Raw genomic sequence first — 13,633 nt, 5'->3', positions numbered from 1 at the left:
CCAGCCTCCTCCCCATCCCCCACTCACAGCACCCTGCCCACAAGTGCCCATACCTTCCTCAATGGGCAAAGCCTTCCCTGGCCAGCCACACATTCCTCCTTTTCTCTCTCCCTGCCCCTCCTTGAAAAAAGACTAAGTAGGAGGAGAAGGGAAATTCCAGTTTGGTTTAAACAGAACTCTGGGGGAAGTGACATTTGTTTTCACCAGGAGGAAATCAAGCCTTTTCAGTTACCATAAAAGTTGTGCTAATGTTGGCTCAGCAACCCATTATGCTGGAACCATGATGCCCCGAGGTGCGGAACTTCCCAGGATGAGGTTCCCCGCTGCTTCGCTGCTTCAGAAGGTAGCTGCTGTGGGGGGCAGAGCAGGCTTGCCACACAAGACCTCCTAGGCTCGGGGCCTGATAGAGATCGACTTTCAGAGGACCCTTGCTCCCTTGGTTGGCACCCTGTGAGGAGAGCCAGCGGGTGGCAGAATAGTTCATAAGTGGTCCTGATATTGAAGTACGACCTATTCTACCTCATGTGGAGCAGGACCAACCCTCAGAAGGGCCCCTTTGCCCAGCTGCCCTCAAGAGCCCAGCAGGGGGAAAAATCACCTGCTAATCCCAGCTCTGGTCGCAGGGGCTGCCCTCTTGTGAACAAGGTAGGATGACCTTGAGAGCCCCATTTGAGGATCGGGGCTTCGAGAGCTAGACGTCCAGCAGCCACTTAGAGGGGCAGCGGGTCACTCTATCGCTTGCCATTTTTTTGAGAACGGCACTTGACTTGGGGAACTGCCTGATTTATCTCTGGAGAGAGGCGATACATAAATATATCCAGTAAATCATGGATTTGGAGGAGATCCAACTGCCTAGGGTTAGGAAAGAAACTCTGAAAAAGGTCAAACCCACAGTTTCCTGCATTAAACTCTGCGGGAGCAAGAAAGAGTCGTCTCAGAGAGAAATCAACTCTATTTTGTCTCTTTTCCCATTTTTTTGAAAGGGGCAAATTAAATTTAAAGGTCAGCGTTTCAGCTGCTCCTAATTGCAACCACTGTATCTCTGTGAGTCTTGAAAGGCCCCCAGCACCTTACGTTGCAGTCATAATCCTCATTTCACAAGCTCTTTTAAAAGAGCTGTTAAGAGGCTTCCGTGAACTTTGAATTGTTCTAATTTCAGCACAGTTTGGAGGCCGCAAAGCCAAGTGCAGCCTTTCAGAGGAGGAGTGGAAGTTTTCCATCAGGGGATCTGACCTTGAACTCTCTCTACTCGATCCGATCTGTACATTGGACCATTCCGTGCCACAGTTCTATCTTTACAGTAGTAACAAGGAGAAAAGGATTACCCTGATAATTGTACTAAGCTGGTTCTGAAGGATTCCAGGAGCAAGGAGGTAGGCATGTGAGCGTCCACACGTGTGGCAACTCTGAAACGGTGGAATGTGGTCAGTCTGTGTAGACACGTCAAGCTCTGGTCTTAGCCTCAGGGTTAGCAGCGGACCTCCTTGGCTCCCTTTGAGAGACATAACCAGCAGCGCGTGGATGTTTGATGTAGCCTTCTTTCACCCAGAGCTTTTGGGGAGTTAATAAAGAGTTAATAAGTAAGTAGACTGATTTGCTTCTTAGCTCTGCTCTAATTCCTTTGGTGGAAAGGTCTAATAAGAACAATATACAAAAGGCATTCATAAGAGAGAGAAAGGAATAAAAGGAGAAATGGCAAAATAACCTACAAACGGTAAACCTCCAAAAGCGTGGGGCAGATCCATCACCTTTGAGGTCCAGTACACGACAGACGGGCACCAGTGCAGGACGGTACGCTTTGGATAAGACTTGGGCTTGGCGCGCATGGCTCCTCATTTAATCCCTCCTCAAGTTGTGTGGGGGGTGGAGCAGCTCTTCTCTCTCGGTTGCTGCAGGTGATGGGCATGCCAAGTCGGTGTTACCTAAATAACCCGTGCTACATACGCAGCTAACCGCGATGGGGCCACACTTGGATCTACATATTCGGACTCCCGATCCCTGATGCTCTTTCCAGTGTGACGAAGGGCCCCATGCGTTGGTTGCAGTGGTAAATAGTTTCTCAGTGCACTGATGGGGTCCCTAACACCAGCTTTAGCATCGAAAAAAAGTCACTTTAATTATTAGGGGACAAGAGCCCAATTGATTCTTGGCATTTCCCAGGTGAAACAAAACTGAAGTATATACATCACAATCCAAAGCTCACACAAAGAGAGCATTGTGCTGCAAAGTTGTAATACTTGGAAGCAGTGTGGCTATTCTCATAAGGCTACATGCTCAAAGGGTTTTTTAGCTGCTCATTAATAGTTGCCTTTGGAGCCAGATTTCAAACTACACAATGAAACGTTCATGTTACTTTATAATTACATCTGGTTATTTCTATACACAGAAAGTGGTGTTACCTATCAGACTTGACCTTATTTTTACACCAAACTTGACTTTACTCTCCACAAAACCGAATTCACCTTTCAAGGATGAAAGTTTGACACACTTTCCAAGAAGGAGTTTTAAAACATGATCTGATGGCATCGTTAAAATGAGCGCTTCTCCCACCAAGGTGATCCTTTTGAGGCAGACACTACTGATCCGGCTGTGTGGGTCTGGCTTATTTAAAAACCAACCACATTACTTTGTAGTGACCCTTGAATAGAACACCCTAAGCCTCCCAAGATTTCACAAGGGATAGAAAGAGGAGCCCGAGCCTATAGAAGAAGGAAACAGGGTGTCAGGAGATTTGAGACAAGAGTCCCCGAAAATCCCCGCAAAAACCAATAGCAACAGCAACAGGTTGTGTCATCCTTAAAGCAAAAAATGTTACTGTTGACTTGTTTCCGGAACTCCAGACCAGCCAAAAGGTCTTAATAGTGTTGGTCATTTAACAAATCTCTCCTAGAATGAGAAGCATTTTGGTGACAGAATTAAGATCCTGGGTTTCATGCTAGCTCTGACTTCTGTGCAGACTGATCTGAAACGAATGCCTTCCTTCATCTCTCTCTGTGCCTCTCCTCCTCCACAGGCAGCATCGCCGCCATTACGGTGACTGTCATTGCCGTGGTATTGTTGGTGTTCGGAGTTGCAGCGTATCTGAAGATCAGGTGAGACGCACCACACTTTCTTCTTTATGAAGAGAAGGATTCCATTAGAGCTGGATTGCTGAGTGCTTGTTTCCTGATACGTACTTAGTTCTTGGAAATCCTGGCAGGGAAGTAAAAGTGGCCGGTGCACTACACATTGGACCGGAATAGATGGTACAGTATCTGAATGTTGGCAAAGCAGAATAAATAAGCAGAATAAATATGCGGCACGATGACGTAACGGGACAAGAATGAACGTGTAGTCAGGAGGCTGAAGCCTTGGCCCTCTGCCCTTAACTACCCCCTTTACCCTGAGAAGGCCACTTGCCTCCTGGACCTCAGGTTCCTCACTTGTGAAGTGGGTAGAGGCGTGAGCTCAGTGGTTCCTGAATATCGACGTACGGAACACTGATGTGTGGCTGTGTACCTGGTCGATAAGGAGGTTTTCACGGGTTCTAAAGCAAAAATGTTGAAAATACATGGAAAGTGTAGTGTATTCTCTATAAAATGGGGTTTTCCCCTCTGAGATTATGTCCTATCTTTGGTTTCAAAATATCTCCTCTTTTATGAAATGAAGGTGATCACAGATGGTAGCTGAGGTTTTACTTGCCCTAGTCACATAGAAACTTGCAGTAGACTATGAGCGCCCACTTTTGTTGTCTCCTGCTTTGTGAAATCCCAACGGCTCAAAACCACATGACTTACACCGAGGGTCCTCACGGCGAAATCATGCCTCATGGCAAGCAACAGTCTTGTTCGCCATGCCGGTCTGTGCGGTGCCTCTAATAAGGGACAGAGGGGCACGTGCGGCCATGGTGAGAACAGCCCCTCTCTGACCTCCAACCCATTCTCTTCTCAACAGCTGCAGCCATCTTTATGGTGGCCCCGGTGCTCCCTCCCTTAAAAGCCCCCAGTGGCTTCCCCCTGCACTGAGAGTTAAGTTCTAACCCTTCAGCTTGACCTTCAAGGTCACTCGCGGGGCCTGCCTTACCTCTTCTCACTCATGACACGTCTCCCTCCTAACCACAGAGCCACAGGTGCGCTGGCTGTCTGCCCAATTCTTACAGACTATGCCAGGCTCTTTTTCTCTCCAGGCCCTTGGCTCTGGCTGGTCCCCCTCCCTGAAGGCTTTTCTTCTAGCTGCCTCTCGTGCAAAGCTTTCACATCACGTCTTCCAGAAAGCTTCCTTTCCAGTTTGGTGCCCTTGTTCTTTGCTATCTAAGTGCCTCATTACTTTTGTCCTGGCTGTTAATCGCCGTCTAGACGCACTGTTGAGCGTCCGACTTCGGCTCAGGTCACGATCTCGAGGTTTGTGAGTTCGTGCCCCGCGTCAGGCTCTGTGCTGACAGCTCAGAGCCTGGAGCCTGCTTCGGATCCTGTGTCTCCCCCTCTCTCTGCCCCTCCCATGCTCATGTTCTGTCTCTCTCTGTCTCTCAATAATAAGCAAATGTTAAAAAACTAAAAAAATAAAAAATAAAAAAGAATACCTAGACACTCAGGCACTGCCGTGCACACACATGTACACTCCTCGCTGGTTTTCCTTCAGCTGCGCTTCTTCCTCAAGAGGTGCACATCCGGGGCTTCCCTCCTGGCCTGCTTGCCTCCGTGGATCTCACGGACTTCATTTATCATCTCTATCACACTTCACATGTCTCCATGGCTGCCCTGTCTCATTTCCCTTGGCCACCCCAGCCCAAACCAACCCTCACCAACTCTCCCGCCTCTTTCCCTTTTTTTAAAAATGTTAATTTATTCATTTTTGAGAGAGAAAGAGAGAGCACAGGGGAGGGGCAGAGAGAGAGAGAGAGAGAGGGAGATGGAATCCTAAGCAGGCTCCATGCAGTCAGCACAGAGCCCAGTATGAGGCTCAAACTCACAAACTGTGAGATCGTGACCTGAGCCAAACTCAGGACGCTTAACCAACTGAGCCACCCAGGTGCCCTTCCACTCCTCTTGCCCTGTTATCTCCCTCCATCTTTTGTTCTCAATTGTGCACAGGATCAATCGAACGATGGTGTTAAATATGATAGCGCCTGGTACTATCACCTGTATCTAAGGTACAAAGCACAGGAAAGCCAGGTTTCAAAGAGAAATTGGAATTAAAGGGCCAGTGTCACCTGTGTCTAAAAGCCTTTATAAAAGCATCTTTGTCTCCTTCGTAGTTTAAAAAATTTTTTTCTCCATTAAGTCTGTATTTCCTTGACCAGAAAACTTAATTTTATGAATTATATCTTACTAAATGGTACTCTTTTCCAGCTGGTTTCCCTACTAGTTTATCACTGCAGATACACCATTGTAATTCTGAGTTAAGTTGGCTTTTATGAACTAGTCTGGGGACCTCATTCCCTCTTTGTAGCCAGTTTCTCCGTGTTGGGGTGGGAGGAGGCAGAAAAGGAACTTTGAGAAAAGGGTAAATTTGAGAACCATTTTGTTGTCACAGTGGTGAGTTTCTTAAGGGCTGTGTCACAAAAAGTGTGACGTCCACTGGAATGTGGAGTGAAATAAAACACTCTCCTCTCGCCGTGCACTTGCCAAAAAGGATCTTGAAAGAATCTAAAGACTCTTCATGTTGACTCCAGGCGAGAATTCAAGATTACTGTCTCAAACCACTGACTACAGACAGGCAGTCTAGAACCATGATTAAAAATTAGACTCCAGGGGCTCCTGGGTGGCTCAGTCGGTTAGGGGTCTGGCTCTTGACCTCAGCTCAGGTCGTGATTTCACAGTTCATGGGTTCGAGCCCCACATCGGCCTCTGTGCTGACAGTGTGGAGCCTGCTTGGGAATCTCTCTCTTTCTCTCTCTCTGCCCCTTCCCCACTCATGTCCTCTGTCTCTCTCTCTCTCTCTCTCTCTCTCAAAATCAATAAATAACCTTAAAAAAAAATTCAGACTCCAGAAGCAGGGAGACCTCGGTTTGAATCCACACTCTACCACTTCTTAGCAGGCTCTGGTGTGACCTGAAAATGTCACAGAGCTTCACGAGCCCTCACTTCTCCCTCCCCCGTAAAAATAAGGGCCACGGTATTAACTACTTGGTAGCATTGTTGGGAAAATTAATGGACGTTGCTTCCCAGGTACCTAGCACTGCCATCATCATCACCACCATCATCAAAGTTGTCAGCGGGAAGGGCTCTCAGCGGAACAGGTGCATTCTAGTTCGTGAGCATTAGCGGTGTGCCAGTTACCTTTCTAGCACTGGGGTCCCATCAGTGATGAGACACAGTGCTCCCATCGCAGAATGTACTGTGTTTGGAATATTTTGCTAGCAGGTCATAAAAATTGGTTCTAATGAGTGCTGATTAAAGTTGCATCACGTTTTATTTTAAAAATTTAAAGTGTATCTTCTCCGGGCATTCTCAACACGAGGTGAACTCAGTGAATGATTACACTGAATTCGTCATGGCTTCCCTCCCCGTGTAGGCCCTCCGTCTTAAATGTAGAAAAGCCCCAGTGGTATAGGTTTGAGGTTGTTATTTATCTTTGGGACTACACATTTAAGGATGGGTAAAGTGATCAGACCCCTCTTTAGAAACCCCCTAAGGAAAACCCCTTTCTGCTGCTCTGTTAATTATTTTGGCAAAACGGTAACATAAGGAGGTTAAGAGCCCTCGTGCATCTTAAGGCTGGGCTAAAAGTGCTTCAAGTGTTGTTTTGCCAGATTCTTGGAAAGCCCCACTGATCATTCATCAAAAATACATTTGGCTAAGTCGACAAATGTGTGTGTGTACGTGCGTGTGCGTGTGTGCATGGGGGCCTGCCTGTGTGCATGCATGTGTGTGTGTATACCTAAGGGCGGGTTTTTCCTTGGCTGGAAGTTTATTCCATTTCTATCATCCCCGATTTCTGAGAAATAGAACATGACAAGCGGTCTGTTTTCTGTGGTCTTTCAGCTCACTTGGCTTGGGCGGAAAGTGACTGAAATCACAGCCCGTGAGGGAACCATTAGTTGCTGGCGTGTGACCACGGGCTATCACCCTGGCCCAGCCAGTGTCCCTGCAAATGCAAAAGAAGTGTCTGCCTCAAAGGGCAGCCTCACAACCAGACGAGGGCCACATCCTGTCAGCTCTGCCAGCAGTGGCTCAGTAGTTGCCCCTTTTCCTAAATCTTAATTCTCTCTGAAGGCGTTGGTAAATTCAGCCATCTCTTTCCACACTCCTGTCCTTCAGGGACCCATGACCTCTAGTTTTGTCACAATACCCCCCGCCTAGGGAACCATCTCTTTCTGTAATCTAAGCCACTTTTGGAAGCGACGTAAAAATGAGCTGCCCTGAACCTTGCAGGGCTCTTCTCTATTACCAACCCCGCATTTTAGCTTGCAGTGGCATCGTGCGGAGGGAGGAACGTGGGCTTTGCAGTCAAGTTCAGCACTGACCCTTTTACTTACTATTTAAGTGGCCTTGGACAAATGATAACCTCCCTGATCCTGAATTTCTTCATCTGCAAACATCGAGTGGATAACACCCTTCTTTCAAGGTTCTTTTGAAGATGAAATGGAGTGATGAACGTATGGTACCTGCAAAGACCGTGCAGCAGGGTGGTTAAGAACATGTGCTCTAGCGCAAATGTATTACGCACTTTGTGATCAGTTTTGTATTCTATAACCGTATATAGTTATATTTATATCAGTAGTATAGTACTAATACCTAACTCAGGTTAGGTAATACAACTACCTAACTACTACTGATACCTAGTACATAGCTCGGAATTGGTATGAGGATTAAATTGTACCAGAGAGAAACCTTCAGCACTGGGTTCAGGGTGAGCACGATGGAAGGACGACGTCCTGTCACTAATGGTTGTTAATGCAGCGCTTACTACTTAGGTGCTCGGTAGAACGGTAGAGGTCAACAGTCCCATTGGGTAGGCAGGGATCAGAGGAGAGGGGGGAAGATGACACAGCAGCTCCGTTTTCCAATTACACGCCGATGTACAGACTTCCGTGTTCCACTTGGCGGTTTCAGTTGTGCTTCTTCTAAACGCCCGTGCGGTTGCATCCACGTTACATGTTCATAAACAGAAACCATCTCTGAGCACTCTTGATCTCAGGGCCTGTTTGCAACTTTAAAAGGAAGCAAGAGCCCTGCCTGCCTCTTGCAGAAGGGTGGCTTTAATTAGTGATGATTGAAGAACGAGGTAAGTCGGGTGTGCTGTGTTTAAATTGGCTCAAAGCTGTTCTGCCACGAGATAATCCCCTGTGCAGGAGACCGTATCTGCTATCGCCAGCAATGTGGATGCTGCTATAATTAGGTGTGGGTAACCCACATGGACAACAGGGGCTGTTCCCGTCACAAAAATAAATGTGATCTTGATTTAGAGACACGACAGGGCATTCTCTTAGAAGTCACCTGTCTTGCTTGAAGTCTTTCAGTGGCCACATTTTATACCACGGGATTCCTTTTGGATGTTGGTAGGTTTGAAGAGTAGGGCCCAGCCATAAAGTCTAAGGTCTTCTAGAATCTGTTACTTGCAGGTTGACTTTTTCGGATCAGCTTTTGGCATTCTGTAAGTCTGACTGACTTGATTCTGTACCTCGGTGGTTCTGAGATTTTAATGTGCATAAGAATCAATGGGGGGGGGGTAATTAAAAACACGGTTCCTTTTCATGTGATCGCCCAGCAATGTTAGCAATGCCTCCTAAATGTTCCCCTAAACCCAGTTTAGTAATGTTCAACCTTATTTGACGGAAGTTCAAAAAAAGGGGAAGATGTTCAGAGGTGATACTAGACAGAGTCTTCATGAAGGAAGTCGGTCTTAAATGAAAATGAAAATTAATTTAGTACCCTGTATTTTATCCCCAGGATGTGTCCATGGCTTATCTAAGCAAAGTTAGGCGCTCCTTGTCTGTCTGCTAAACAGGAAAAAAGCCTTTGATGGACATTAGGCAGCTCATTGTCATGTTCTAAATCAGCATATTTAAGCTTAGCAACCAATTTAATCCACCTATAGGCTAATACCAATCTGAGAAAACATGTAAGATTAGAAAATAGCAATCTAGGGATGCCTGTGTGGCTCAGTTAAGCGTCTGACTCTTGATTTCGGCTCAGGTCATGAGCTCATGGTTCATGGGATCGAGCCCCGTGTCAGGCTCCACGCTGACAGTGTGGAGCCTGCTTAGGATTCTCTCTCTCCTCCCTCTGTCCCTCCCCCACTCATGCTTGCTGTCTCTCTTTATCTCTCTTTCTCTCAAATAAATAAACTTAAAAAAGAAAGAAAAGAAATTACCAATCTATAAAAATGTTTATGATTGGAAAAATTTGTATTTCTATCTGAACTCATTTATATAATCATTTCATCGCTTTTTCTTCTTCAAGTGTCTTCCTTGTGACCATTGTCCCTGTTCCTATATCTGTTATTCATGGGTCTTTAGAATAAATAAATTTCAAGACATTCCCCCCGCAAAACAAAAACAAAAAAAGCGCCACCGTGGTTTCCTGGGGCTGGTCCCCATAGGTTCTGATTCCGTGTGGCAGCTCACAGGTGAGGCCAGTGCCGCTGGGTGTGAGAACCATACTTTGAGTGACCCTGATCTACCCCCATCTCCAACACACCAGACACACACACATTCTAGATACAATGCCCCCACTGGTTCATGTCTTGGCTACTTTGGACAGGTTGATCCCTCGGGCACAGGTGTTTGGCTCACCTCTCTTTTATCTGCCTAATTCCAGGTTGTCTATCTCAAAAGAGACCCTCTCTGGGAAGCCTCCCTCCCACCCTCTCCAGGGTGAGTTCCTAGCTGCACACCTCTCCTTTGTACCACTCCGTTCCCTGTCCTGGAATCATTGTATTCTTGGTCGGTCTCCTCCACTAGAAGGATAGAAAGCCCCTGGCAGTACTTGACATGTAATAATTGTTTCATAAACAGTTCCTGGCTGAGTGAATAATTCTGGATAGGAAAGTTAGGGTGCAATGGGCAGTGTTCATTTATTCCAAATAAAGGGAAACTAGATTTAGAGGAGGGGAAGCTCTGGGAATCTATGAAACCATACACTTCGTTAGTGACCTCCTGACTCTGAACTTGTTTACAAATAAACAAGTGATGAGAGCCTGCCAGTATGATACTGGCAGATAATTTTAAAATAAAAAATAAATTTCATCTACTCCTTCAAAGTAAAGGTTATTTTTTAAAAAAAATTTTATCTTAGAGCACGTGCAAGTGGTGGGGGCAGAGAGAGAGAGAGAGAGAGAGAGAATCCCAAGTGGGTTCCACGCTCAGTGTGGAGCCCGATGTGGGGTTGGATCCCACTACTCTGAGATCATGACCAGAGTTGAACACTCAACTGACTGAGCCACCCATGCGCCCCAGTAGAGGTCGTTACTTAAAGATAAATTTAAAACAGCTGCTCTTTAAAAGAAACCCAGACCATGGGAAGAACACCTTGAAAATCAATGTTTGGAATGTTTCCATTATTGGGATTTTAGTAGAAAGGCAGAAACTGATTCCTAAATTAGAATACTCATTCTGCCACTAACTTGCTTCAGGAACTGTGGGCAAATAAATCTACCCCTAAGAGTCACAGTTTTTCTCGGCTCCAAAACTATAGCTGACAATGCTAATTCCCTAGTTTTGACAAATGCACAATGGCTAAATAAGAGGTCAATATCAATGGAAGTTGGGTGGGGGCCATATGTGAATTCTTTGTACCATCCTTGCATTTTTTCTATAAATCCAAAATCATTCCAATAAATAATTTATTTTGAAACAATCGTAGTTCAGTAGCTACCACACAGATGTGTTGTTTGCTCCTTCCTCAGAGCCTCTGCACTCCTGTTCTCTCTGCCTGTGCAGTTCCTGGCGGGCCTTCACATGGCCCATCCCACACCTGGTTTACCTGTCCGTTCAAATGTCATTTTAGTGAGACCTTTTCTGATCACCAACCATATTCGTGGTTACAGTCCCCACCTCACGTTTGGAACTCCTTATTCTCCTTCATTGCTTTGTTGTCTTCTGTTGCACATATTACCATTCATCCTATTATTTTTCATGTCTTATTTATTGTGTCGGCCCCCAGGAGATTGTAAAGTCCCTGAGGACAGGGACCGTGGCCATTCTCCCAGCTCCAGAATCGGGCCTAATAGATCGTAAGGTTTCAGTGACTACTGAAATGAAAGGAGCCAGTCAGGGAAATGACAGAGAAAGCCACCAACAGAAACAAAGGAGACAGTGGCAGCTGCACCGAACTGGCTTTGCAAATGGATGATAAGAGTCTGAAGGCTTAATTACCAATGACTAATGAGCGGCAGGTTAGGCTGTGTTTTCCCAGCACTAAGCCATATCTTTCTCATCTTTACATCTCGTCTTCTTAGCACATAATAAGAGCTAACAATTGAATGGCAAGACTCACTCCTCGACTAAAGAGGTGAGAACTTTGGGAGGTGTCACAATAAACAAAGCTGGACCCTTCATTGAGAACTGGGGTTGATTCTTACAAAGGGGAATGTGTTTTCTTCCCTTTTTTTTTAATATGAAATTTATTGTCAAATTGGTTTCCATATGGCACCCAGTGCTCATCCCAACAGGTGCCCTCCTCCATACCCATCACCCACCCTCCCCTCCCTCCCCCCCCCCATCGACTCTCAGTTTGTTCTCAGTTTTTTTTTTTTTTTTTTAATTTTTTTTTTTTTCAACGCTTATTTATTTTTGGGACAGAGAGAGACAGAGCATGAACGGGGGAGGGGCAGAGAGAGAGGGAGACACAGAATCAGAAACAGGCTCCAGGCTCTGAGCCATCAGCCCAGAGCCTGATGCGAGCCTGACGCGGGGCTCGAACTCACGGAGCGCGAGATCGTGACCTGGCTGAAGTCGGACGCTTAACCGACTGCGCCACCCAGGCGCCCCTGTTCTCAGTTTTTAAGAGTCTGTTATGGTTTGCCTCCCCCCCTCTCTAACTTTTTTTTTCCTTCCCCTCCTCCACAGTCTTCTGTTCAGTTTCTCAGGATCCACATAAGAGTGAAAACATACAGTATCTGTCTTTCTCTGTATGACTTCTTTCACTTAGCATAACACTCTCCAGTTCCATCCACGTTGCTACAAAGGGCCATATTTCGTTCTTTCTCATTGCCCTGTAGTACTCCATTGTGTATATAAACCACAATTTCTTTATCCATTCATCAGTTGATGGACATTTAGGCTCTTTCCATAATTTGGCTATTGTTGAAAATGCTGCTATAAACATTGGGGTACGAGTGCCCCTATGCATCAGCACTCCTGTATCCGTTGGGCAAATTCCTAGCAGTGCTATTGCTGGGTCATAGGGTAGATCTAAAATAAGTTTGTTTCAGCACAAGTAAAACACCTCATTCATTTCCAAAGACAATGGAGTTCCGTTAAGTACTGATGCTACAGTTGTCTTAAAATAGGTACTATTTTGCAGTTGTGGAAAAGGCCTCAAACCACCAACGTCACCACCACAGGTACCAGTTGTCACAAGGCATCAGCAGTTAGGGAGGAGGGGAGTAGGAAGGGCTGCTTCCTGTTAGAGCCAAGTCATTTGAGAAGGAAGCCGCAAAGCCAGGGCTTAACATAAATCACTCCCTGTTTTGTCCTCCCCGGGTTCTGCTGTTAGCTCCCTAAACCATACGGTACCGCAAAAGGACACTGACAGCAGAGTGCCATTGATTCCCAGGGCCTGTGAGCACGGTGCTGGGTGCTTTGAAGCCACATCACTGCATGAGAGAAATTTAGCTATACTTCTCTTTCCTCTCCCTACAATTAAGGTCAAAGTGATGGCTTTGACCCTTTGTATTCTTTAATAATATTTTCACTTTGCCGCGGTTACACTGTACGATGAATTGCCACGGGCCAGACTAATCCCTGATGGTATCGACCAAGCAAACTCCATATACACTATTTATCTGTACCTGATGTAAGCACTCATCATCAAATATTTATGAAAGAGCCACCGCAGTAAGAGCAACATACTAGATGTCCAGAAAATTCAAAGGAAGGTAAGACGTAGGCTGCCCCCAAGAGGTTTACCATCTAAGGGAGCCAAAGCACAGCTGTTAGAAAATGCAGCTATGTTGAATGGTACCAGTCTTCATGAAGTTGAGTAAAGAAAACCCCCTCGACCTGACAGCGGTGACATTCGTACAGACTGCTATTCGGAGTGAAATTAGGTGAAGTGGTGTTGCAGAACAGGGCCAGGAGACCAGGTTTCAGTACCAGCTCTACCATTAAATCACGTGGACAGAGTCGCATAGGTTTCTTAAGCCTCACCTTCCTAATCTTGAAAGTGAGATTGTTTTCACCTCTTGGACGCCACGAGTACCGATCTGAAGCCTCCTGATTTCCATCTAAAACGTGCATGATCTAAGAAGTTCTGACCTAGAGAGATAGTTTAAAAGGGTCATTGTTCTCCTCTTACCCCTCTCTCTCTTTTCTTCTCTCTCTCTCTCTCACACACACACACACACAAATGTGTTTGTCTTTCTCTCTCTACAGTATTATACGATTTATCCAAACCTGGCTGGGATCCCAGCACACCCAATTCTTCTTGTTTAGCCTTGTTAATATATTGAAACAAGCTACAAGTTCAGTACATTCCCACTTATGGCTTAT

At 45.9% G+C, this 13,633-nt stretch overlaps 1 protein-coding gene across 2 annotated transcripts in view; it reads left to right on the top strand.

Moving 5' to 3' along the window:
• The window catches only part of PARM1 (prostate androgen-regulated mucin-like protein 1), a 110,542-nt gene that overhangs the window by 92,614 nt on the left and 4,295 nt on the right, over positions 1-13,633 (top strand). For both annotated transcript variants that reach the window (XM_040481163.1, XM_040481164.1), the window contains exon 3: positions 3,014-3,092. In XM_040481163.1, the coding sequence (XP_040337097.1) occupies positions 3,014-3,092 (79 nt within the window). The remainder of the gene's footprint in view (positions 1-3,013; positions 3,093-13,633) is intronic.

This window comes from Herpailurus yagouaroundi, unplaced genomic scaffold (assembly GCF_014898765.1).
Source record: "Herpailurus yagouaroundi ecotype Mexico unplaced genomic scaffold, PumYag 28, whole genome shotgun sequence".
In the NCBI taxonomy this organism is placed as follows: domain Eukaryota; kingdom Metazoa; phylum Chordata; class Mammalia; order Carnivora; family Felidae; genus Herpailurus; species Herpailurus yagouaroundi.
The sequence above is the reverse complement of the archived record's forward strand: the minus strand, read 5'-3'. Positions and strand labels throughout refer to the sequence as shown.